Source organism: Lepidochelys olivacea (genome assembly GCF_965140295.1).
Source record: "Lepidochelys olivacea isolate rLepOli2 genome assembly, chromosome: 8".
NCBI lineage: Eukaryota > Metazoa > Chordata > Testudines > Cheloniidae > Lepidochelys > Lepidochelys olivacea.
The window spans coordinates 89,972,751-89,998,607 of record NC_140418.1 but is presented as its reverse complement, the minus strand read 5'-3'; the positions used below and the strand labels follow the sequence as shown (position 1 = coordinate 89,998,607).

Genomic DNA, 25,857 nt, shown 5'->3' with positions numbered 1-25,857 from the left:
ATACTGCTCCCTTACATACAGTGCTACTCCCCCACCTTTTCTGCCCTGCCTGTCCTTCCTGAACAGTTTATAACCATCCATGACAGTACTCCAGTCATATGAGTTATCCCACCAAGTCTCTGTTATTCCGATCACGTCATAGTTCCTTGACATCACCAGGACCTCCAGTTCTCCCTGCTTGTTTCCAAAGCTTTGTGCATTTGTATATAAGCACTTGAGATAACCTGTTGATCGCCCCTCATTGCCAGTATGAGGCAGGAGCCCTCCCCTCACAGACATTCCTGCCTGTGCTTCCTCCCGGTATCCCGCTTTCCCACTTACCTCAGGGCTTTGGTCTCCTTCCCCCGGTGAACCTAGTTTAAAGCCCTCCTCACTAGGTTAGCCAGCCTGCTGGCAAAGATGCTCTTCCCTCTCTTCGTAAGATGGAGCCCGTCTCTACCCAGCACTCCTCCTTCATGGAACACCATCCCATGGTCAAAGAAACCAAAGCCTTCTCTCCGACACCATCTGCGTAGCCATTCGTTGACTTCCACGATTCGACGCTCCCTACCTAGCTATCATGAAAGTGCAATTTACAAATGTAGAATTATTATGCTTTATTTCTGAGTGCAGTTATGTGAAAAAAATATAAAACTTTAGCGCCTACAAGTCCACTCGAGCCTACTTCTTGTTCAATCAATCATTAAGACAAACAAGCTTGCTTAGATTTATGGGAGATGATGCTGCTGGCGTATTTACGTCACCAGAAAGTGAGACTGGACGGTTGCATGGCACTGTTGTAGCTAGCATTGCAAGGTATTTACATGCCAGATATGCTAAACATTCACATACTTCTTCATGCTTCAATTTGTAGATTTTTATTTTTTTTACAGTGCAAATATTTGTAATCAAAAATAGTATCACGTGAGCACTGTACACTTTTTGTATTGTGTTGTAATTGAAATCAATATATTTGAAAATGTAGAAAAACATCCAAAATATTGTAATTTAAATTGGCATTCTTTTATTCCTTAATGGTGCAATTAAAATTGTGATTAATTACATCTTGTTTTAATCTCATGATTAAATGTGATTTTTTTAAATTGTTTGACGGTTCTCATAAAAATACACCATTTGTGCATAAATGAAATCCAAGAAAATTTTTTTTTATTCTGTTTCTTTTTTTAAAATTCTGTTTTTAAACTGGCATTCAATCACTGTTTGTTTCATAAAGCTGATTTTTAAACAATGGTATCTGATAAAGTATTAGTCACAAGCCAGTTGGTAAGAAACTTCCCACTGACTAATAAAGAGGGGGAATGCCCATTTTTAACACACTGTTATCCTATGGGGGTAAGAATATTGAGGCAAAATGAGTGAATTGCTTTACTCTGTGTACCAGACATAGTGTTTAGGTTTTAATAATGTTTCAGCTAGTTAAGGGGAAAACACATTCTGTCTGAATAAACTTTTTGGTAAAAGCTACAGAAGACTAAAAAATGAAGAGACTTGGTAAAAAGACGGAAGGAAACTGGTGAAGCAATTCATTCATACCTTGGCTCGGTCAGGGGTGAGTGTGCATGTGAGACACTGCCCTCTAGAGGTTGGCTGAAAGATAGGATATAGGGCTTGCTGATGCTACCACCATCAGCTGAAGAAGTGGAGTTTTCTCTCTTCCTCTCCACCCCCCCATTAGTTCTGAGTCCTGTGTAAATGGAACGGAAGGAGCAGAATTCTAGTCCCAGCTCTGTTGCGAGATTTATAGATGGACTGACTGCAGCACATCGGTTTGCTCCAGCAGTCGATGAGAGCAACCTTCTCCATAATAAGAAAAGGAGGACTTGTGGCACCTTAGAGACTAAGAAATTTATTTGAGCATAAGCTTTCATGAGCTGTAGCTCACAAAAGCTTACGCTCAAATAAATTTCTTAGTCTCTAAGGTGCCACAAGTCCTCCTTTCTTTTTGCGGATACAGACTAACACGGCTGCTACTCTGAAACTTCTCCATAATGAGCCCATTCCCTACAAGTGCAGGACATAGTTCCCAATGGAGGTCTTATTGGACAGTATTAAATACATTTGCATTAGCCAAATATGTCTTCATCCACCCAAGCCTGTGTATGCTACCCAAAGCAAGTGATAAAAATGATAGATTATTGTATTCACTGGTTAAAAATCTTTAAACTGTTCCCTATTTCAGATCACAAGATCATGTTGTGTGTGTGTGTGTGTATGTATGTATATACACTTTCCACTGCATGCATCCGATGAAGTGGGTTTTAGCCCACGAAAGCTTATGCTCGAATAAATTTTAGTCTCTAAGGTGCCACAAGTACTCCGTTCTTTTTGCTGATACAGAGTAACATGGCTACCACTCTGAAAGGTGAAATGTGTTGCTGTTTGAGAGATTAATCTATCTGTTTTAAATATATCAGGTTTTTAGCTCTCTAAGTGCATAGGATTTAAAAAATTATGGTGCTCTTCAGATGATTGCTCTTAATTCTCAGTAAGATTCAATCTGTGTTTGAGCTTGTGTGTGGTTGGTTTGGGGGCATAGCATTTTGCCACAGTTAGGAAAATGAAGGTTCTGGAGAATCTCTGTTTCTGGGTTGGTGGAATCTGGTGGAGATGACTTGTGTTTCCAGAGGCCGCTGTTTGCAGATGTATTAATTCTGCAACCCCTCCGTGATAGAGAACTGTGTGGTATACTCATTTTCCTACCCAGTAAAAGGTAAAAACTTCATAGGTCCAAACTCATGCAAGGCTACAGTGTTGCAACTCCAGGCTGGTAAGGGAACCTCCTTTAAAAGGAACACTTGAATTGTGATAGTTAACACTAGTACTGAAGTTTAGGGATAGCTTTCCAACTTGCATGTACTTCATGCCATTTAAAAAAAAACTAGTTAAGGACATTTGAACATGGTTATTGTATGCACTTGCTTCACTGGAAAATTTATGAGTTGATCAAAAGTTGGTAGAAGTTCCAGAAAATATTAGTTTAAGGTGGCAACTGTTGCTTAGGCATTTCAAGCCTATGAAATATGGGTTAGGAGGAGATGCACTTTTATTCTAATTGTGAAATTCCTATTCCAAGAAGTGATACTTTTTACTGTTCTTAATGTTCTATAACTTCCAGCACCCTGTGACTTAAGGGATATTATCCACATGGGGAACTGAATCCGAGAAATTAGGTGACTAGGCCAAGGCTGCTCAGGAAGTCTGTAGCAGAGCTAGTGTTAAACTTAGGCATTTGGGGTCCCACTCTGGTGCCTTAACCACCCTCTGTTCCACCTCATGCTGACGTTTCCTATGAGGCTGTGATACTTAGTTGAAAAAACAGCATTCCCTTTTGAAGCAGAAAATGTTATACTCAAATTTGCAATGACAACAGTAATAAAAAGTTCTTGTTCTAGATCTAATTGTATGTTGGTGATGGCTGTTTGAGTGACTTTGGCTATTGCAAGACTCTTTTCAGATTTAATTATCCTAACTACACTGAGTTTTGCACTGGTACAACAATGGACTTTGAAAATGAACACTGGATTTAAAAAAAATGGAGCTAGCTCTTGAGATTTCTGAAGCTTATAACAGTCAGGTTGCAAAAGTATTTAAAATTATTCATTCCTGGGTGTATATATATTCAAACAGAGAAGATACACATTCCAAATTCAAGCTCTTGGTCTAGAAAAACTTGGCTAGAAAGCAATGTTCTGAATTCAGTAACAATAACAAAATGCTTTGTGTAAAAGCTTAAGTGTGGGTTCAGATTTTTGATGAACCATGTTTAACTTTGTTAGGCATTCCCATAAAGTCTGCACACAAAACACTATTTCTAAGTCCTATGTAAGAGATGGTGCACATTTTTAATACCACTTTAATCCTTAATTTTTGGGGGTGGGGGAAGCGAGAAGAATAGGATTAAGGAAACTCTCAGACAGGTTTAACCCTACTAAAATGTCTGTGCAGTGTTCCAGTACTCTAATTATTTTTCAAACTCATGGGAGCCTCTGCTATTGTCCCTGTAGTACTCGGCTGGAAATCCATTCTCTGAGGGATTGCAATGGTTATGCATAAACTTGTACATATAGGAAAAAGGTTTAAATCTGTAGTCTACTTATACAGCACCTAGCACAATAGGGCCCTGATCTGGTTAGCTTCTAAGCACCACCACAATGTAAATGTTTAATAGTAATTTTTAAATGTCCCTATCTATGTTAATAATAACTTTACATTATTAAAAGAGAGTTTTAAAAATATTAGTCTTATTTTTGGCTTATTATTAGTCTTATTTCACTGAGCCTTGATGACTCAACAGAATCATTAAACTTATGGCCACTTTTGTTTCCTGGTTCTTACATGTAGGCTGCAGATGCAGTGGGAAGGATATTATTCCTTCCAAAAAAAAAAAACCAACCACCCCACTTTCAGGGAGGGGGCAATTTGTAAAGTAAAATAAAATAAATATATAATATTTAAGTTTTTGGGGTCAACATTGGCAGGGTGTCACTCTTAAAATTCTGCATATACATCCAGCATTGCAAAAGTTTAGCACAAATGCACTTCTGTGTTCTACTGTCCACTAATCAAGAAATCCATACAGCATCCTTTCACCCAATCAATTGAAGAAAAGACTGCCAACAATCACTTGGCATTTTCCTGGCCTTCTTTGTCCCTCAAGGCAGCCTCACTCTTTTATTCCCTAGCCTACAACTTCACAGCTGGTAAATTAGGTTTTCCCACAGCACTGTTAAGTGTCCCTGGTCACCAATAACAAGGAAGTGTTCCCAACAAAGCTAATGAGCAAAAAGGAGGCTAGAGAGGGGTTTCTGGATTAATGTTATCAAGGGGAAATTTTAAGGTAGGTGTGTGTGTTGGGTGGGGGTGTGTCAGTTTTTTTTGTTGTTGTTGGTTTGTTTTTTTTATTGAAACGTGTTTTGTTTCTTTAATAGAAGTTGGTGTCTTGGCAAAGCAGTATTTAGAGCAAGGCCTTTTGGTACCGGATCACGTCATCACCAGTGTCATGATGATGGAGCTGGAGAAAAAGCAGTCTCAGCATTGGCTACTTGACGGTCAGTAAACTGATGTGCATAATTTGGTATCATGGGTGCAATAATCTTGTATCCCTCTGTGCTGGTGGCTCGTTGGGGATTGAAAATCCCAGTCCTCGTCAACCTCTTGAAGTCTATTTCTTTGAATAAGACATTACTTTCCCAGGAACGATTTCACAGGAAAACAAATAAAACCAACCACAGCTTTTCAATATTTTTAGCAGCGAGGGAGGGATGGAGGAGAAAGCAAAAACACTTCTGAGAGCTTTTAAGGACAGAGCTGTTCAGCTGGTCTCCTCTTAAAGACTCATGCTTCTGAAAATGAAACTCAGATCCTATTTGCATGAGATCACAGGTACTGAGGAAAGATTTTGTTAATTTAAGCAAGAGGTCAGAAGCTCCACTCAAGGTACTGTCACTCTAATGGAAGGGGTTTTACATCACCATCATGGTAGTCAGACAGCAGGGAACAGTGCCTAGTACAGAGCAAACTGCTACAGAGCATGTCTGCAGTCACCATTCACCCTACAGCTCCCTTCTCCCCTGTGGTTCTTCATGTCCTTAACGGTCAGGTCTCTGTACCCAGTGTCCACAGTTTTCAAACTATGGGCTATGGCCACCAGAAATTCTGTGAACCTTGAGGGACTCTGTGTCACAGTTGTCTCTTAGCTCATGGGGGTGGGGAGGGACGAGAAGTCACTGCTGGTGACCCTCTGTGCAGAGAAAAGGCAGGGAGGGGTGAAGGGAAGATGTACAAGCCCCTAGCTTGTTCCCCTTCCCTTCCGCTCCTGTGAGGAGTAGTGCGTGTGTGTCTGGCCAGTCTCCCATGGGAAGGTATGTCGGAATCCTTGACTTAGATCAGCTTTATGCAGCAAACAGTCTCTCACACTGCTGTTCCAAATCATGACATGGAGCAACTGGTACATGGGAGTGACTGGACACAAGCCAAGATAAATCACTTGCTGTTTCTTGTTCATAGACATGTGAAGTATCAACCACGCATCATGTATGCTAATCAGAACCCTTAAAAACACTTTGAACACGATTGCCTTTGTGTGGTTTTTTTTGTTTTAAAAGCCTTCTTGGTTGTGAAGATGAATTTTTGTTCCTGCAAATAGTTGAGCCCCAAATTTTACACCCAGAATCAATTGTGGGAGCACTCAAGTAGCGGGATGTCTAAATGCAACAAAACTAGAGGCCTTTTGTAAATATCAGGCCTAAAATATGAATTTCTATCAGAGTGAGTGTAGTTTTAAAATCTGAGGTGCCCCTAGTCTCCACTGTTGCTTGCATTTAGTCTTTTATATGTTGCTCTAAAGATTTGATTTTACTTACTAGTAGAGCAGTGGGCTTGAGTTTATGTGGATGTAAGGGGGTAAAATGAACGGTTTTTTTTGCAAAAGTTCCATTTCTTTCAATGAATCTTAGAAGAAACATTTCTGAGCATCTCTAACTTAAATGTAAAAAATGACTAATGGAGAGGCATTCAGACACCATGATAACGAGCACAGTATAAGCAATCACTTATTCATTTACATTATAATTAGGTGTTTATAAATGCATATGCTCGAGATTAGGGTCCACACTAGAACTGAACTCTGTTCAGAGCATTCCCTAGAGCAGGGATCGGCAACCTTTGGCCCACAGCCCACCAGGGTAAGCCCCCTGGCACACCGGGCCGGTTTGTTTACCTGCCGCGTCCACAGGTTCGGTTGGTCGCTGCTCCCACTGGCTGCGGTTCACCACTCCAGGCCAATGGGGGCCGCAGGAAGCGGCGCGGCCCGAGGGATATGCTGGCCGCAGCTTCCCACAGCCCCCATTGGCCTGGGACCGCGAACCGCAGCCAGTGGGAGCCGCGATCGGTTGAACCTTCGGACGCAGCAGGTAAACGAACCTTCGGACGTGGCAGGTAAACAAACCTTCCCGGCCTGCCGTGGGGCTTGCCTTGGCAGGCTGCGTGCCAAAGGCTGTCGATCTCTGCCCTAGAGAGATGACCTTTTCCGGTGGGCATAATCATTCAAACCCTATGATAGTTCCTTAATCTGGGAATCCCAGAATTTGGCCATCATTAAACTAGAACTCAGACCTACGTCTCATTAATACAAGGGCACTGGAAGTTTATCATTTCTGTATTGAAATGTTGCTGTTCATGGAAAAGCAAATAAAGCATTGCCAGAACTCTCTGGGTTTTGATGCGCTCCTGTCTCTCCAAATAAAGCAACCAGTGTTAGCCCATGTTGCCATGAGGTGACTGGAATGGTTTGTGGTGCTTGTGTAAATGATCATCTTGTTTCCTTATGAAGGACACCAACGCTCTGAACTGCAGGCTCTTGTTTCTCTTGCAGTGGCTTTTGTTGACACTTAGAGAATTTATGGACCCAGTCAAAGCTGCCGTACAAACATAAATTTAACTTTTTAAAATGCATATTGTGAGTCTCTCCTAGCTTCCTTCGGTGTCTTTCCTCTGCAGCTACCTTGTCTCTGCTGCTTCCCTTTCTTGTGCTCCTTCTCTGCTTGCATTAGCTGCACCCCAGAGGTTGATTTCAATCTCAAGTTCTTGTGCATCAGCTCCAGGCACTGAAATCCTGCTAGTCTATTTTGTTGTGTTGCTGGTGCAAACAAGTGACTGGAGGACAGATACGAGAGTGATCAAATCAATAAGAAAAGGAGTACTTGTGGCACCGTAGAGACTAACCAGTTTATTTGAGCATAAGCTTTCGTGAGCTACAGCTCATCGAATACAGACTAACATGGCTACTACTCTGAAACACATCAATAAGAATACCTGGATGGCTAGATCAAGCAACGCTGCTGCAAATGGAGGTGCAAAACTGTCCTATGGCCAGGTCCAGGCAGGAAAGAATGGGGGATGTATGTCTCCAGTATCCCATGTTGCCTCTGGCCTGGGGGATGCTAGAAAGTCCTGAGGCCCCTTCACAAAATCCATATGTTCCCAGTCTCTCCTTCCTTTTCTCTACTTTCTGCCTTTGTTGCTTTTTCACTTCTTCCACTAAAACACACACCCCTACCTGTGTGGCACCCACTTGCACAAGTCAGAAAAGAGAGCATTTAAAGAGTCCGCTGTTCCCCTGGAGGGAGTAAATACATTCCCAAGTGCACAGGTCTTCCTGGGGTTTTAACTACCAATATAGCTTCCCGGGGAAGTGGGGACCAAGAGCAGTCATGCCATTAGTATGAGTATTGTGCTCACAAGGAGACGCCTCCTGAATGATTAAGTTCAGGCAGTAAGCTTTACAAAGACTGCAGTACACTGTGCAGCATATGGCTAGCCTGTGGAACCCCTCGCCACAGGAACTAGTGGAGGCAAAATAATGAGAAGAATTAAAGGGCTTAAACATATACATGACTTAATATAACTGAGGCAGCTCAGCCTATGACATCACAAAGGCCTTCAAGCAGCAGGGCTGAGATCCTAGCTTCCCTCCTTTCCCAGTCTATCCTTGGCACAAGTGCATCCTGGGGAGTGGACTCTCCTTGCCCTGTAGCATAAGTCACTGTACTCTAGGTAATCTGTCCTACTGGTGTTCTAGAATCGTCACAGCTCCTGGCTTTAAACACAGGTGTAGAGAGTAAGGGTGTGCACACAATATTTATGACTGTGTACGTTTAGGGTATTTCTGGGCTTCTGACTTTCACCACTTTGCCACAATGCAACATTTTGACTTCCCTAGTCTGTGCTGTTGTGAGGGACCAAACAGCTGACTGGACTGTTTGGCTCAAAATGCCATCCTGGAGCAAATCACAAAACCAGACTTCCTTTTGGACTTCATGGGCTCTGCTGCTGCAAAACAGCCCTTAAGGTCTGAATGACCTTGGCCCTGGGATTTAACATGCCCTGTCTCTTTCTCTCTGCCCCCCTCCCCCAAAAAAGAAAGGAGCTCGCAGTGAAAATGTGCTCTGCAGAGCAGAAAAAACAGTTGGCGTTAGAGCAGGTGCAGGGAGCCGTTCTACAATTCGCTTTGTTTGGCATAAAGGTGCCCTATTTTGTGTGTGTGTGTTCAATAAAAACTGACCGGAGTAAATGTCATTCTGTACCTGGAGAATACAAGCTCTGGTATGACATGTGGTGGTGCAGATTTGTTGCAGATCTGAGGTGCCCAGGGAGATAGATATTTGTAATCGTTTTTTACTGCAGCATATCATTACTGCTTGGTGGTCAGAGTAACAGGCTTTAGCATTCCCTCAGGCTGGGAGGGATAGCGCTACACAGTATTCCTTTGGGTTACAGGCAGAGATCCAAGATGAGGGGGCAGCTGACTTCTTGTACATGTGGGAAGGTTTCTAGATCTGATGCATCCAGGTTCGGGTGTCAATGGCTGACCTCTCTGTAAATGTCAGGCATGGCTGGGGTTTATAATCTCAAATCATCCAGTGCTTGGTAACTGCTGGAGCATGGCACATAACTGTTTTTTTTTGGAGGTACTTAGACTCTTGCCCTGCCATGGGGCAGTGTGTGTCTGTGGTGGTACTGAGCTTGGAGAAAACAATAAGAGGTTGTCCCTGTATGAGCAGGTGGGTGAAAGCCTGGCCAAGAATGACTGGGCTTAGTGACCCCAACAATGGAGGTAATTTTTCATTATACACAGTTTGCCCTCACTAGGTACCATTATCCTGGACAGTTGATTATTCTAAGCAAAATATGGCACCCCACGCTGCTCATCCTAAACTGATTGAAAGGCCCCATCTGCCCTCCAGAAATGTTTTCTCGCTGTTGGTGTCTGATACCTGCCCCCTCCTTTGTGATATCTTTTGTAAGAATATGGGATGGGAGTTGGGATTTCAGGGAGTTGGTGATGGCTGTAGAAACCATCTCACTACAGTATCCTCCACACCCCTGGTTTTTAAAATATACATGCTGCTTAGTTTTGTACACTTGATTTAAGCCCTGAAGCATGGGATCTGATGGCTTCTCAACATGCTTCCTGGCTTTGCTTTTCAGTTAAGGATTTGTTTCATAATTCCAACCTTGTTTTTCCCACAGCCACATTACCATCCATTCCATCTTGCTCTGGGCAAGTCTCACACTCATACACCTGTTAGTGCTTGGAGAAACTCTTCCTTTTTTCCCCTTCAGAATGATGGTGCCAAATTTACTCTAGTTTGGGTGAGAATCTCTACAGCAGTTGGTGGGTGATACCGAAAAAGCAATTTGCTGTGTATAATGCATGCTTTGCACAGATCCCTAATCCTCTGTACTAAATCCTATATTATTATTTACTAGCCCAGTCTTCTACATAGGAAGCTACAAGGGTGTGTAACAGGGCATGCTCCGTCCCTGTCCTCTGATACCCCAGGGTATGTCTGTGCTCCAGTTACACTCCTGTGGCTGGTCCGTGTCTGCTGACTCTGGCTCAGGGGTTGTTTAATTGCAGGATAGATGTTCAGGTTTGGCCCCGGGGGGTCCCAGAGCTTGGGCTCTAGCCCAACCATGAACATTTACCCAACAATTAAATATCCCCTTAGCCCAAGTCAGCTGACTTGGGCTAGCCACAGGTGTCTAATTGCACCGTAGACCTATCCCCAGGCACCTCTCAGGCTGTCCAGTAAGTGGCAAATGTGTGTGATTTATTTACATCGCTTTATGAGACTGGATTGGTGTTGGTGATAACAAAGTGTTTACAGTGCTTCTCTACCTTCAGCTCTTTCCCACAGGACCAGAGAAGAACAGAGGCCTCCCTTAGGTGAGATCTCTGGGCTCATTTAGCCCAGGTCCTCTTCCCCCAGTAACTCCTTCCTGTGGCCTCCCGACATCTCTCAGCTAATGGACTAATTGGCTCATTCAGCGTGATCAGCCTGTTAGCCTTCACATCCACAAACAGCCTCCTCTAGGCAGGGGACCTGACTGATGCTCAAGGGATCAGAGTGCTGGCTCCGGTCAGCTTCCAGCACTCATCACAGGATGGGATTTCAGAAATACAGTCTACTTTGAGGAAGAGTGAATTAGCAGTATATCCTTAACTGCTATATTAAACCCTATAGCTGTACTTGCTACCAATACGTTATACGTGCTGTCAGATGAACTGTTTTTTATAGAACTCAGCTCCTACAGGGACTCTTCCCCCCCTGCCCCCCCTTCCCCCCAAAACCCTCTGAATGCTTACATGTGCTTCTGGATTTTGTATCTTCCTGTGACAGTGGCATTTCTGTAGATGGAAGAATGCATCTACACTAACACACAATACACTAGAGGCGAGAGACTTTTTTTTTATTCTCTGTGGCTTTCAGTTCTAGGAGATATGAACTGCAATAAAATACATGACATGTGCCTCAGAATGTGTTCATACACTCCTGCAATCAAGGTGGAATTATAACACAGCCAGCCCTGAACTGCATCTTGCTCACCCCTGGATCCTGCATTCTTCCAGGAGTGGCCGGTCTTGGAAGTGCTTATACATGCATAATCCCAGCTAGAGTAGTCTGACTCAAAACCCGAGATCTGACTGCCCCTAAAACTTGGAAAATATCTGCTCTAGGTCTTACCAATGCAATTTGGACCCATCTCTAATCACAGCATCACATGGCTAAGTAGATAATTGCTGCCTGTGGAACTTCTCTCTTAATACATGCAGTTTAGCACAATCTGTTGCCATCATACCTATGACAGGTTGCCCCCTTCAAGATGCCACCTGATGTGCTGAGATACCACTGAGCCCACCAGTTTTGCCAGCATGGGACCCCCTTAACCTGTCTTGCTGAGCCAGGCTCTTAAGCCTCCTCTAGTGCGTGTGCACAGACACACACCCCGCCTCCCAAAGACACAGACACTGAGATCAGCTGTGGGAAGACTCAGCTTAAGGGACTTGCCCCAGCACTCAGGTGTCCACCTCCCTTGGAGTGTAGACCCAAAGGTTCGTCTTGCGCTGTAGAGAAATCTGTACAACGTAAGCTCGTACATTCGGCCCCTCCTTCAGTATGGAGGAAGATATGCGCAACTACTCTCCCTCCCCCCTTAGAAATTACAGAATCTGGGTTTAATAACAAACAAAACAAACGTTATTAACTATAAAAGGCAGGTTTTAAGTGGTTAAAAGGGTAGCAAACAGAATAAAGCAGATTACTGAGCAAATAAAACAAAACACGCAACAAGACAGACTAACTTGCCTGCTACTCTGAAACCTGTCAAAACACGCAAAAAGAAAAGGAGTACTTGTGGCACCTTAGAGACTAACCAATTTATTTGAGCATGAGCTTTCGTGAGCTACAGCTCACTTCATCGGATGCATACTGTGGAAACTGCAGAAGACATTATATACACAGAGACCATGAAGCAATACCTCCTCCCACCCCACCCTCCTGCTGGTAATAGCTTATCTAAAGTGATCATCAAGTTGGGCCATTTCCAGCAGAAATCCAGGTTTTCTCACCCTCCGCCCCCCCCCCCAACTCACTCTCCCGCTGGTAATAGCCCATCCAAAATGACCACTCTCTTTAAAATGTGTATGATAATCAAGTTGGGCCATTTCCAGCACAAATCCAGGTTTTCTCACCCCCCCCACCCCCCTCCAAAAACCACACACACAAACTCACTCTCCTGCTGGTAATAGCTTATCCAAAGTGATCATGCACATTGTAGGGAGAGTGGTCACTTTGGATGAGCTATTACCAGCAGGAGAGTGAGTTTGTGTGTGTGGTTTTTGGAGGGGGGTGGGGGGGGGTGAGAAAACCTGGATTTGTGCTGGAAATGGCCCACCTTGATTATCATACACATTTTAAAGAGAGTGGTCATTTTGGATGGGCTATTACCAGCGGGAGAGTGAGTTTGGGGGGGGGGGGCGGAGGGTGAGAGAACCTGGATTTGTGCTGGAAATGGCCCAACTTGATGATCACTTTAGATAAGCTATTACCAGCAGGAGAGTGGGATGGGAGGAGGTATTGTTTCATGGTCTCTGTGTATATAATGTCTTCTGCAGTTTCCACAGTATGCATCTGATGAAGTGAGCTGTAGCTCACGAAAGCTCATGCTCAAATAAATTGGTTAGTCTCTAAGGTGTATTTCTTTTTGCGAATACAGACTAACACGGCTGTTATTCTAAAACACGCAAAGTAATTTCTCACCCTAAATGTTGAATTAGGCAGGATGCAGAGTTTCTGTAGCTCAGAGTTTATTTCTTCTTACAGACTGTACCCCGTCTCAGTCTGGACTCTCCTGCCTTTCCATTCAGGTTAGTCTCTTTTGTCCCTTCAGGTTCTTTCAGCAGTCCTCCTTCTTGGGTAGGCCATGGAGGGGAAAGTCCGGAATGCCTTCTCTCCCAGCTTTAAATAGAATTTACATCAGGTGGGAAGCCTTTTGTTTCCCAAACTTGACCTCCCCATCCTGTCAGTGGAAAATTACTAGAAGTCCAAGATCATGTTTAGTACCATGTGGCAGGACCACCTGACCTAGTAGTGTTACAGCTAGTCCCAAGACAAGTCTCAGGAAGGAGAGAGATTAGTATCTTCACAGCCTTGTTGTTTGTTCCTAATGGGCCATCAGGGCTGTGATGGTGGGTTGTCTGGTGGGTGTCTCTCAAATACACACACACACACACACACACACACACACACAGCTGTAATTGTTACATAGTCAATATTCCTAATTTCAGATACAGAAATGATAAACACACAAATTGGATAATCACATTCAGTAAATCATAATCTTTCCAGTGATGTCTTACATGAGCCATCTTGCATCAAGTATATCTCAATTATGTCATATCCGTATCCTAAGCATATTTTCATAAAGAATATGGAGTGTAATGTCTCAATGCCCATAACTGGGAATGAGTTTTGCACTAGGGAACTCTGATTGGGGGAGAGGATGAAGCATGTACATTTAGTTGTGTGGTTTGTTTTTAAAGTAGCTAGGCTATATAACTAGGAAAGAAGGTTCTCAATTACTGTAGTACTCTTGGATGAATAGGTATTAGTTACTCAGAATTCGGCTTTAGTAGTGCAAGGGGAAGGTGCATATGGAATGAGAATTGTGGTAGCAATAAGTACCAACTCCTCTGGTATTAGGAATCCCAATTGGTGTGGTTAAATGAAATTGTTGCTAGGGACCAAGTATGATTGAAGCCAGGACATTTTGTGTGAAGAAAACTTCTCCCATGGGGGTGAGGAGGCAGGCACGCCAGGCTGAAAGGTTTCCTTTGAACATGTCCGTTCCTTGGAACTTCAAAATATTTTTCCTCTCAGACCACGGCAATTAAAATTAGGACTGTGCTGCATCTGTCTGATTATACATGAGGGAGGATGAGATTTGCAAAGGAATGGAAATATCCTGTAGCCTGCAAAAATCGAGCTGTATAGCACCGGCAGTGTACTTACTAGACATATAGTAACATTGAAAGCAGAGGTGGGCAAAGTACGGCCCGCAGGCTACATCTGGCCCGTGGGACCGTCCTGCCTGGCTCTTGAGCTCCTGGCCAGGGAGGCTAGCCCCCAGCCCTGCCCCTGCCGTCCCCCCTCCTCCGCAGCCTCAGCTTGCTGCACTGCCCGCGCTCTGGCCCGCTGTTCCTGCTGGGCCGCGCAGTGGCGTGACTGGCTCCAGCTGGGTGACGGGGCTGCGAGCTCCTGCCGCTCTGAGCGGCATGGTAAGGGAGCGCGGGGGGTGGTTGGATAAGGGGCAGGAGGTTCCGGGGGAGCTGGGGTGTGGATAGGGGGCGGGGCAATCAAGGGATAGGGAGCAGGGCGGGTTGGATAGGGGGTGGGGTCCTTGGGGGTGGTTAGGGGCGGAAAGTCCTGGGAGGGGGTGGTCGGGGACAAGGAGCAGGGGGGGTTCGATGGTTCTGGGGTGGGCAGTTGGATAGGCGTGGGAGTCCCAGGGGGCCAGTCGGGGGGTGGATAGGCGTTGGGGCAGTCAGGGGACGGGGGGGGGGCTGGATAGGGGGTGGTGTCCCGGGGGGGTGGTTAGGGTTGGGGGTCCGGGGAGGGGGCGGTCCGAGGACAAGGAGCAGGGGGGGTTGGATGGGTCGGAGGTTCTGAGGGGGGCAGTTGGGGGCGGGAAGTGGGAGGGGTGGATAGGGAGTGGGGGCCTGGCTGGGGATGCACAGCCTTATCACCACTGCTTAAATGGCCAGATAAGTCACTGCTGAGTTACCTGAGGGAAGTCCCCTTTCTTCTTCTTCTTCTTCTTCTTCAGAGGTCCCTCTGCAACACGCTCAACCCCAAGTAAAACGGAGCTCGAGATAAAGACTTAGAACCCCAGTAATTTTTCCATGGAGTGCCCTTCATCTATAGGTCTCCTTAGTATTCCCTTTCTCAGAAAAACGGTGTGCTCCACTGATTAATAATCCATAAGTCCTATACCGTGGCAATTAAGTTATGTGGCCTAATCATCCCATTACTTAATTTCTTGGCCCGGGGGACCTGTCGCTGATCTCCATTCTTGTCAAGTCCAATAGATGTGTAACTTGCTGATTAAGTTGCATAGTTTTTACACTATTAGGGGTTGATCCTGTGAAGTGCGGTGCATCCTCAATTCCTGTTGATTCCAGTGGCAGTTCAGTATCCTCAGCACTCCAGTGGGTGCCAGATTAAGACCCAACAGTTTGATTCTTGAAATCAATGGCAAAGCTTCCATTAAGTTTGATTATGCAAGATCAACACCTTCATGAATAAGCAAAGCCAGGCCCTGAGAGCTGCATGCTTCACGCATCTCTGATGTGGTACCGCATGCTTTGTACATTAAGCTGCATGCGTCACTAGTTGAATTGCACAGCTCAAGACTGACAAAACTTTCATGATGGAAATAGGTTTGTTTCGTCAGTATTGTTCTTGGGACTATAGACTGACCCTAAAGGTGGGGCCGTTTCTTCCCTTGAGCAATTAATATCTACAAGAGCCAAGACTCCCTCCAGCCCTTCCTCCCTCCCTCCCTCCCTCTTCACATGGCTTGGAGAATAGGACATGCAATATCCAGGGCGTCTTCCCTTCCCTCCCCCTCCTGGAGATCTTGCTGCCTCTGGTATACTTGGCATTGGCGTGTCTCAGTACTTATACAGCTTGCTTTCCCTTCACAAATATTGAATGTGTTTACCCTTGTAACATCCTTCTGAAGTAGGGAAGTATTATCCCAGTTTTACAGATGGGAATCTGAAGCACAGAGATTAGGTGACTTGGCCGAAAAGTCATCGATGCAGTGCTGGGAATTGATCCCAGATCTGAGTCCCAGCATTCTGATGATTGTACTTCAGAGCTATTCGCAGGTAGTCAGTCAAGTCAACAGTTAAGAACTTGGGTACACAGGGTGGTCATATGAAGCTTTAAAGGTGAACATACCTTGTATCGACTTGAATTCAGCAATTAATAGATACTATGCATGCAACAAAGTGGCCTGTCTAAGGCATGGAGTGTAAATTCTTGTGTTTGTGTTAATTTGTTTTAAGTGTACATCTATTCAAAGCCTCGGATACTTATTGCTTTTGCTGTAACAGAGGACTGGCGGTTTTCAACACCAGCACGGATATTGTGAAACTGTTCTTCACCATCCAATAAATATTAGTTGCCTTTGTTAGTTCATATGACATGAGTTTGTTTGTTTGTTTTTCCTTTCTTTTCCCCTCCATCCCCTGTTCAGGTTTTCCTAGGACACTGGTGCAAGCTGAAGCACTTGACAGAATCTGTGACCTGGATCTAGTGATCAATTTAAACATCCCATTCGAGACGCTAAAAGATCGTCTAAGCGCTCGCTGGATTCACCCAGCTAGTGGAAGAGTGTATAATATGGAGTTCAACCCACCTGATGTACATGTAAGAGAATTTACTACATTAAAGACTAATTTAGCTGGAGAAAATTTAAATCTACTTCTAGATCAGTAAAGATGTCTCCACTTGAGAATGCCTTATTCGTCTTTTTAAAAATATTAAGGGGAGAAATCCTATTATACTCTAATAAGTACTGAATGCATGGGAGTTGAATTCTTCTTGCTAGATAAGTTTTAGAAAACTAGTTAGGTTTTTCATGCTCGGGGGCCTTAAGGGGGCACCTGAAAGATTGTGTGCAAGGCAGTTTCCAATCAGACAATATTTATTTAGGAAAATGAGATTTATTTTAATCATGGGGTAAGAAAATGTCCTACTATAATTTACTGTGGTCCAGAATACCACAGTGTTTTATTGTGCAGTCATGGCACAATGATTATCCTGGGAGTTATGCAAGCTAGCACACAGATGCCATTGTTATCAAGGGAGAATACAAGGTGTCTTACAGTAACTAGTACTAGTGTCATAGATCAATGTTAATTATCCCTTTAACTCAGATTTTTATCTACTATATATATTGTAGTAAGTAAAGTGTCTTGCAGTGATATCATCTGACATGAATGCAAGTTCTTTATAGCTGGCCAAATTCTATCCTCAGTTACACCCATATAACCCCCATGGCTCACTGTGTGGCACTGGTTTAATCTGGCACAGTGTTCATGATGTATTGTTTGTCTTGTACACAGGGGATCGATGACATCACGGGTGAACCATTAATTCAACGGGAAGATGATAAACCTGATGCTGTTGCTGTTCGGCTAAGAAAATACAAAGAAGCTGCAAAGCCAGTAATAGAATTATATAAGTGAGTTTGAACGCACTCAAGTAATACAGACCCTGCCTGTAAAAATAAGTGCTAAGTTTTCATCTCCACAAATCTGTTCTTGGCTTGCTCAGGGATATCTTGATGTGGCCTCTCCCAAGCAAAATTGCGTATGTGTTAAGATTTTTGGCCTGGCCATAATCAGCAGCCATATGCTATACCTTTTGGGGCTGGATTCAGGGCCCCACTCGAGTGGCATATGGGAGGTGTAAAGGCTGCAGTGGACCAAAGAACTCTCCCAGGACAGGAGCAGTGTAGCAGTAGTGGAAGGGGTGAGTCTAGGAGCAGGAGTCTGCCTGTTCTGCTCTGTGCTATGGGGCTTCCTGGCTGCAGAGCAGCCCTGGAAAAGCTGCCTTAAATTAGGACAAACCCCAGGGCTGCTGTACCTTATGCCAGAGCCTGTTTCAAGCCCTATAGTACATAAGAATGGCTATACTGGGTCAGACGAAAGGTCTGTCCAGCCCAGTATCCTGTCTACCGACAGTGGCCAATGCCAGGTGCCCCAGAGGGAGTGAACTTAACAGGCAATGATCAAGTGATCTCTCTCCTGCCAGAACTCCGGCAGTGAGATGTGATTCCTTTGCCTTTCTTTCTCCTCTGCTGCCGCTGGCTAGCTAGATTCTGTGCTCTCTTTCTTTTCAGCCAAAAGCAGAGCCTGCCTTGGGTTCAGTTTAGAGGATGAGGCTAATTTTGCTGTTAAATTTAATTATAGGGAAATTCACCATTTCTCTGTTTTATGTTTAATCTGCTGCGTAAGAACAGTTGACCCTTCAGCGTACATAGTGTTGTGCTTAGAAAGTGGCTAACACATTTTTGGATGCAGTCTAAATGATAAAGAATACAAATTATTACACATGTCTCTGAGAGAAAAGAATTGTATGTATGGTTTTTAATCTAGATTTATTTATTTATTTAAAGGAGCTTTCTGTCTAGCTCCCTTTTTCCCCCCTCTCCTTTGATCACTCCAGCTGTCAGCTTTAGATTGTGCCGGTGGAATCGCATGATTGCAATAGCTGTGTATCTGTAAGCAGATGTTTGAGAGGAATTGTGATCTATTGATTGGAGGATAGAGATGAAGCCATCTGTAAAATGGAACGATCCCTACCTGTCTCTTAGGGATGCTGTGTATTTGATTGAAGCTGGAAGATTTTAAAATTTAACATTTCTGATTCTTTTAACTTCTTTAGGTAGAGCCTCTCAAGCACTGGACAATGAGAAAGAAAAAGTTTAGAGACACAACAAAAGAAAACCTGTGCATAAAGTGTAGCAAAAAATCAGTTTTAAGACTCCAGATAAATGGAGGTTAGTTACTTACTGAGAGTGGCAGCATGTTCCAGGCACAAAGACCACACCAGCTTTCTTTAAGAGCTAAAACAGAGTCATGGATTATTTGTATTGTTATAGTGCCTCGGAGCCCCAGTCATGAGCCAAGACCCCCTTGTGCTAGGCGCTGTACAAACACAACAAAGATGGTCCATTGCCCCAAAGAGCTTACAATCTAAGTATAAGATGAGAGACAACAGATGGGTATGGTGTCAGCGTGCTACGCGGTGTTCTCAGCACACCAGCTGCCTTCAAATGCAGTTTTATCTCATGAACAACGGGGGAAAGTGGAAAGGACTATCTCAACCCTCCATAGTTATATGTACACTAGCAAACCAGACATTGGTATACAGTGTACTAAAAAAAGTCTCAAGAAGTTTGGAAGAACTTATCCCACTAAAATTTTGAATGTGACTCACCAGCTACAGCTTCCTTCCCTGTAATTTTTTCATTTTATTGTTGTTTACCAGTACACATTTGGAGCCTGATGTAATAGGTCTAATCACATGAGTAAGATTATTCACATGCTTAAATATTTGTAGGACTGGCTCTTAAGAGCATGTGTTAATGTTCTTGCCTATGCTGTGATTATTTTGGGGCATGTTTTGTCATACTTGCCTTGCCTTGCCTTCAGCTCTGTGCTAATGATCTAGTGATTGAGACTGAAAATTTGAAAGCAATGCAGCATTCAGCAACATTTTAAAAGTTGAAATAGTCATATGGAATGAAAGGGACATGAAATACAAGGGACTGAGGCCCTAAGACACCCAGGACCTTAAGCATGTGAGTTGTCCCACTGAAGCTTGTAAAATATTTAAAGTTCAGCGCATACTTTGATAAGTCTGAGTCTAAGGCTTTTACCTTGCAGTTGTTCTTCTGATGACACATCCATTGTAATGCGCTAGGAAATATACTGTAATGAGCAAACCTGCACTGCAGAGGGACAGACTAGATAAGTCTCTTGTATATAAAATGTAGTACACCCCTGCCCAAGATCCTAGGGACATCCTGGGGCAGGTAGTCCAAGCTGCCACCCTTCCCGCTGCAGCCACACTGCTATTTGTAGCACATGTACATCTACCTGAGCTGGGAATTACGCTTCCCAGCTGCAATGTAGACATACCCTAAGTAGTGAAGAATCAATGAGTATATTAGATGAACATTAAGCATAATCAGCTTTTTGTTTCTACTATAAATTACACAGAGCTTACCAAAAATTTGACCCAAAACTTGACCTGCAATCTAGAATGGTTATTCAAGAGCTTAGGCTACATTCATTTTCATTGGTCATGCTCCTTTGCATGTGAAGGCATCTGTTCTTGATCATAGACACTGCATAGTCCTAATGTGTTCCAGAATTGTCAATCAGATTATACTAATTTCTAATCTTAATTATATTTTTCAGGAGCAGAGGTGTCCTACACTCATTTTCTGGGACAGAGACCAACAAAATCTGGCCTTATGTTTACACTCTGGTTTCCAGCAAGGTCCGGCCTGTCCATTCCAAAGAAGCTAATTAACCATCTTGTGTAAAGGATCAAGAATTTAATATGGTTGTTCATTTTGTTTCTCTGTGCCGTATTGGTGCTGTGCCCAGTTAGAGGATAGTACAATGTCTGGAACAATTTCTTGGCTTTACTGGAGTTTACAGTTCTGGAAATGCAGTTACAGCCAGCGTCAGGGTGGAAAAGAACCCTTTCTGTAAAAGATGAAGTCTGCTGGAATAAATTCTAGTTTTCATGCTACAAAGTATTGCTGATGTGATCCGGGAACCCTAACCAATGATTCAGACTTAGACAGACTTAGAGTATACCTAACCTATCATGGTTCCCTCCCTGAATCCATGTACATATGCAATGTGCTGCTCCATTGCTCCACAACACCCTTTGCCTTAGCTAGCTCTACATGGCAACTTCTTTATTTCCTCTGAGAAATAAAAACCCTAAATGCAGACTTTGACCCCATGGGGAATCAGTGAGTAACATGGAAAATATTTACATTGCAAAGCTCAAATGTGAACACAACATTTCCAGTATTAATAAACATAGAAGGAAAAAAAAGTCCTGGGGGTTAAATACATTCTTGTGCTGTCCTCCAAAAAAATAAAAATAAATGCTGCTATATGATCTAGTTTTCACTAAGTGGTATGATGCATGCCAACCAATAGACCAGGAAAGTGAGTAAGCCTAAGTTTGTCCATGAGAAATGAGTTGCACTAGTTTGTGCTTTGGTTGTTTATAGCTTTAACACTACAAGATATGGGCATAGTGTATTAGTTTATCCCAAAGATTTATTCTCATGTGTTTTTTGTAATTTTATCTGGAAAAAGTTCATTGTATCTATCTATTCTGCCTTCTAATTGAGGTTCTTTCTTCTCTCGGTATACAGGGACCATTCTGGGGGGAAATACCTTTTGCAGGGGATTACTTTTTCTCATAATAATGGAACACTTTAGGGTCTGGTCCTTCAGGTCTTACACAGACACACTTCTCATTGACATCTGTGAGTTATGCACATGTGTTGGATGGCAAGAGTCGCAACCAGTTGGTGGTATTTAAGCACTTTGTGAATCAAAAGCAATTGTTCTTGTACATTCCTTGATGGTCAGGCAAAACGGACTGGTACTTTCTGCACACATTGTTGTTGCAGCTGTGTTGGTCTCAGGAGATTAGAGAGACAAGGTGGGTGAGGTAATATCTTTTATTGAAAGTTGGTCCACTAAAAGACAATCCTTCACCCGCCACCTTGTTTCTGTTGTTTTATGCTCAGTCTAGTCTTGTGCTTGAGGTTATGTACAGTTAAGCATGCAGCTCATCTAAAAACACTTGCCATAAACATTTCCAAGCACTGAACAAAACACTGCATTTTTCTAGAGGTGTCTCGAGTTTTACATAGGCTTTTTTCCCTGTTCAGATTTTTAGTTTCTGGTTACAGCTAATGGAATGGGAAAGCTTTACTGTAATATTTTTTTTTTTTGGTCCTCTGTAGACATTAATTTCCAGTTTACAGCTACAGCTGCAGTGATCTGAAACACTGTGAACTAACTACTAGTGATTCTTGTGGGGAGGAAATATAAGTGTTCCTGGATTGACAATGTTACATGTGAATGAATTGTTGTAAACAAACACCTTTTAAGGTGTATGAAATCTCTTCCTCAGTTTCCTTTGTTCCTATTTTCATGTGTTGAGTCATGAAGCTAGATGTAGTGGTGGCTTTTCTAAACTGGAATTACTGTAAATTTGTTTGACTTGATCTTTAATACTTACAGTACCTAATTAACGGGGGGTGTGATTTACCTCGTAAGGCCATGTCTCCTTAAGTTGCCTTATTTTATAAGCTATTTAAGAAAAACCAAGATTGTGTATTTTTGAGAAATAAGCTGAATTTTACAGAATAGCTTTTAGAGAACTTTATACCAAGCTGTTTCAGTTGCATAGCTTGCTACAGTCCACAGTAACCAACTAGAAGGGCTACCTCCATATTACAATAGATCAGTGGTTTTCAAACTTTTTTCCCCACGGACCATTTGAAAATTGCTGAGGTGTCTCAGCGGACCACTTAATGATCTTTCCAAATGTTTTTTGTACCGTTAGCTACCTATTGTAAAGTGCTTCGGATAAAAGCACTATATTAAAAAAACAACTTAATAATTAACATTTTTTATTCTACAAATAAAAGCACACAACTCATATTTTAATATCAGTAGTCTTACCTTCCCACCCCCGCCCCCCGCTGTGGCAGCCCCCGAGATGGGCTGGGAAGGAGGGGGGTCACTCCCTCTCTTCTTCGCTGTGGCAGGCCTCTCTTCTCCGCTGTGGCAGCCCCCGAGCTGAGGCTGGGAAGGAGGACTGCCTCTCCCCAGCAGCCGCAGCCCTGGACCTGGGGAAAGTTGCCTCTTTCTCTGGCCACAACAGCCTTGCACGTCACAAATTCCGCCCACCCCTTCTTCTTACCCCATTGCCCCCTCCCACCTACTCCCTATTCCCCCCAGGGCCACCACCTCTCCTTACATGTGCGTCTTCTCCAGGGTTCAGGCACCTAATTAGTGGAGCCACGCAGTAGCGTAGCCAGGAGGGGAGTGGGGGGAGCGGCTGCTCCCCCTCTGAGCACAAGTGGTGACTTTTTAATTTATAGGCGCCTTTTTTAATTTTTACTCACCCGCCGCTGCTCCAGGTCTTTGACAGCGGGGGCCTTCACGTGCTCCGGCTCGGCAGGGGCCTTCATTTGCTCCAGGTCCTCGGCGGCATTTCAGCAGCGAGGGCCTTCAGTGCCACCGAGGACCCGGAGCGCCGTCTGGTGAGTACAAGTGGGCGGCACCTTTTCGTTTATGTCCGGTGCCTCTGTTCGCTCCACCTAGCTACGCCACTGGAGCCATGCCTGCGCGGCTCCACTAATTAGGTGGCTGGCCCATCAGTCTCTCGTGTGCGTCCGCCCAGGCGTGTACCTTAGGGAACTATCCGCAGACCACCTGAATGGAGTTCGCGGGCCACAGTTTGAGAACCTCTGCAATAGACAACTTGATTAATTACAACGGTTAACAAGCAGGGCAAGTGTCTGCTGCTGAAATGTCGTCATTCCTGCTTTTGGATCTTGAAAATACACTCCTGAAGAGTGGCTATAAGTTTGTAGGGGGAGGATTCTTAGGTGGAACTTACTTTGGCTTTCTGAGGCCTGGGGAGATTTGTTTGAGTAGAAGTCATCTTTACTTAATTTTTTTTTTGTCATCGTACATTAATGCTTTTTCCCAGCCAGGAAGATGCTAATTTTTGTCTTGGCATTCTTTTGTGATGGGAAGACATGAGTTATCGGTATGTTCGCATCCTCCCTTCTTTCGTACCACTCACATGACATTGGCCCAGCAGTGCACTAGATTTCCACCAGCCTTATCCTGGATTCCATTTTCTTCTCTATAAATCATGGCCCCCTCCTGCTCCTGGCAGTAGAAGGCACACTCTGGCAGTCCCAGAGTATTGCAGCCAGTCGGCCATTGTCATCACTAGCCCATCAGACAGGCTGGCATCCTGTGACCATTTGCGTGTTAGCCATGATGATACCGAGCAGTATTGCACAGTACGATCTCTTACTGGGGACTGTGACTGTTGCATTCACAGTAGTATAAGTAGGAAGTTGGACCCTATTTTGATTTTAGAACCACTGTGCAATGTGGTGCGGTCAGTGCCTTCCTAGTTGGAATGCATGGCTTTGGACTGGGATCAGACAGCTTTCGAAATGTCATTACTATCCCTTTCTAAGTGAGACAAAGCAGAACTGCACTGATGTGGTATGAAAAGGCTGAGTGGAAAAACCCTAATGGCCTGAACTGATCTCTCCACTTGTGTATGGGGCAGGGTTTTGAGGTGCGTGGAGGGAACAACCTAGAGGACATGAGGACATGTGTGCAACCCTGCCTGGGAACCCATGTTATGCACCAGGGTGCATATCAATCCATAGGGTTTTGGGGGCGGGGCCAAGAATGGGAGATGTAGCACCAGTTATGGATCTGCCGGGTTGGGAGGCCTGGTTCTCAGCTGCCTATCCATTCTCCCCTAGTTGCCTTCCACTGAAAGTAATGGTCTAAAGGAGGCACTAAGGAGTTCTAAGGTCTGCTCTCAATGGGAGACTTCCCACTGATTCGAGCGGAGCAGAACTGAATTACAGGGCTAACCAGGTTCTCTCATGGTGTGGGAGGACAGGGAGCAGCCGCAGAGCACGTGGGAGATCTGTGTTAACTGTATGGGTGGGGAGGTCCTTGAAGGGATCTACCATCCATCTAGTTAAAACATACTTCTAATGGTTGGTTCTTTCCACTAACAGGACTGTACTCTGAACAAAAGAAATGGCTCAAATTCTTAATATATGTTAGCAACAAAAGGGGTTATTTGAAAGTAAAACTGCTGCTTGAAGAAACAAATGAGGCTCCTGGAAAACCTCTTCTTTCACAGAGGGGTTAGCTAAAGGGTATTTAAATTATTTTAAAATATGCTAATATAGGGACAGTGGGAGTTGCTTGTGTGCACATCTGACTTTTAATGCTGGTGTGCTCCACTCACTGCATGAGACAGACCACTGCTGGACTCCTAGCCATGTTAGGAATCGCATATGCCGTAGTAGTCCCTGTTTGTTGCCATGAGTGTCCTCTCTCTGGGATGAGGACCGCCAGAAGGGAAGGTGCTAGGGCAGGAGTCTTCTGAGCACTAACATTCCCACATGCTACTGAGAAGTGTGATGGAGGGAATGCTGGGTCTGCGAGATTTATGGATGGAGCCCTTGAAAAGCAGCTGCTGTAGGAGGTGGCGAAGAGAATAAATGTGACCTGACTAAAAATTCCTAATATCTGAAATAAACTTTATCAAAGTTGCTAAACTGATGCAACTGTACAGTCGGAGGAAAACACTGGTGGAAAAATAAGTGTGTGGGAAGGGATGCATTTGAGAATATTTTTCTGTTTGCCAATAGGTGTTAAACTCCTGTTGGAAATGCTGTGTAATCTCCTCCATTTTAAGCAAGCATTCAAATCCAAAGGAGTACTTGTGGCACCTTAGAGACTAACCAATTTATTTGAGCATAAGCTTTCGTGAGCTACAGCTCACTTTATCGGATACATACTGTGGAAAGTGTAGAAGATCTTTTATACACACAAAGCATGAAAAAATACCTCCCCCCACCCCACTCTCCTGCTGGTAATAGCTTATCTAAAGTGACCACTCTCCTTACAATGTGTATGATAATCAAGGTGGGCCATTTCCAGCACAAATTCAGGGTTTAACAAGAACGTCGGGGGGGGGGGGGTTAGGAAAAAACAAGGGGAAATAGGTTACCTTGCATAATGACTTAGCCACTCCCAGTCTCTATTCAAGCCTAAGTTAATTGTATCCAATTTGCAAATGAATTCCAATTCAACAGTTTCTTGCTGGAGTCTGG

The 25,857-nt window shown here is 43.9% G+C and overlaps 1 protein-coding gene across 1 annotated transcript in view; it reads left to right on the top strand.

Annotated features, from left to right (window-relative positions):
* Positions 1 to 25,507, top strand: part of AK4 (adenylate kinase 4) — a 50,940-nt gene extending 25,433 nt beyond the window's left edge. Inside the window, exons 3-6 of the mRNA XM_084636471.1 lie at positions 4,929 to 5,048; positions 16,606 to 16,778; positions 17,477 to 17,595; positions 20,342 to 25,507. Coding sequence (XP_084492597.1) covers positions 4,929 to 5,048; positions 16,606 to 16,778; positions 17,477 to 17,595; positions 20,342 to 20,456 — 527 coding nt within the window. The 3' untranslated portion in view covers positions 20,457 to 25,507. The remainder of the gene's footprint in view (positions 1 to 4,928; positions 5,049 to 16,605; positions 16,779 to 17,476; positions 17,596 to 20,341) is intronic.
* Positions 25,508 to 25,857: the final 350 nt, after the last annotated feature.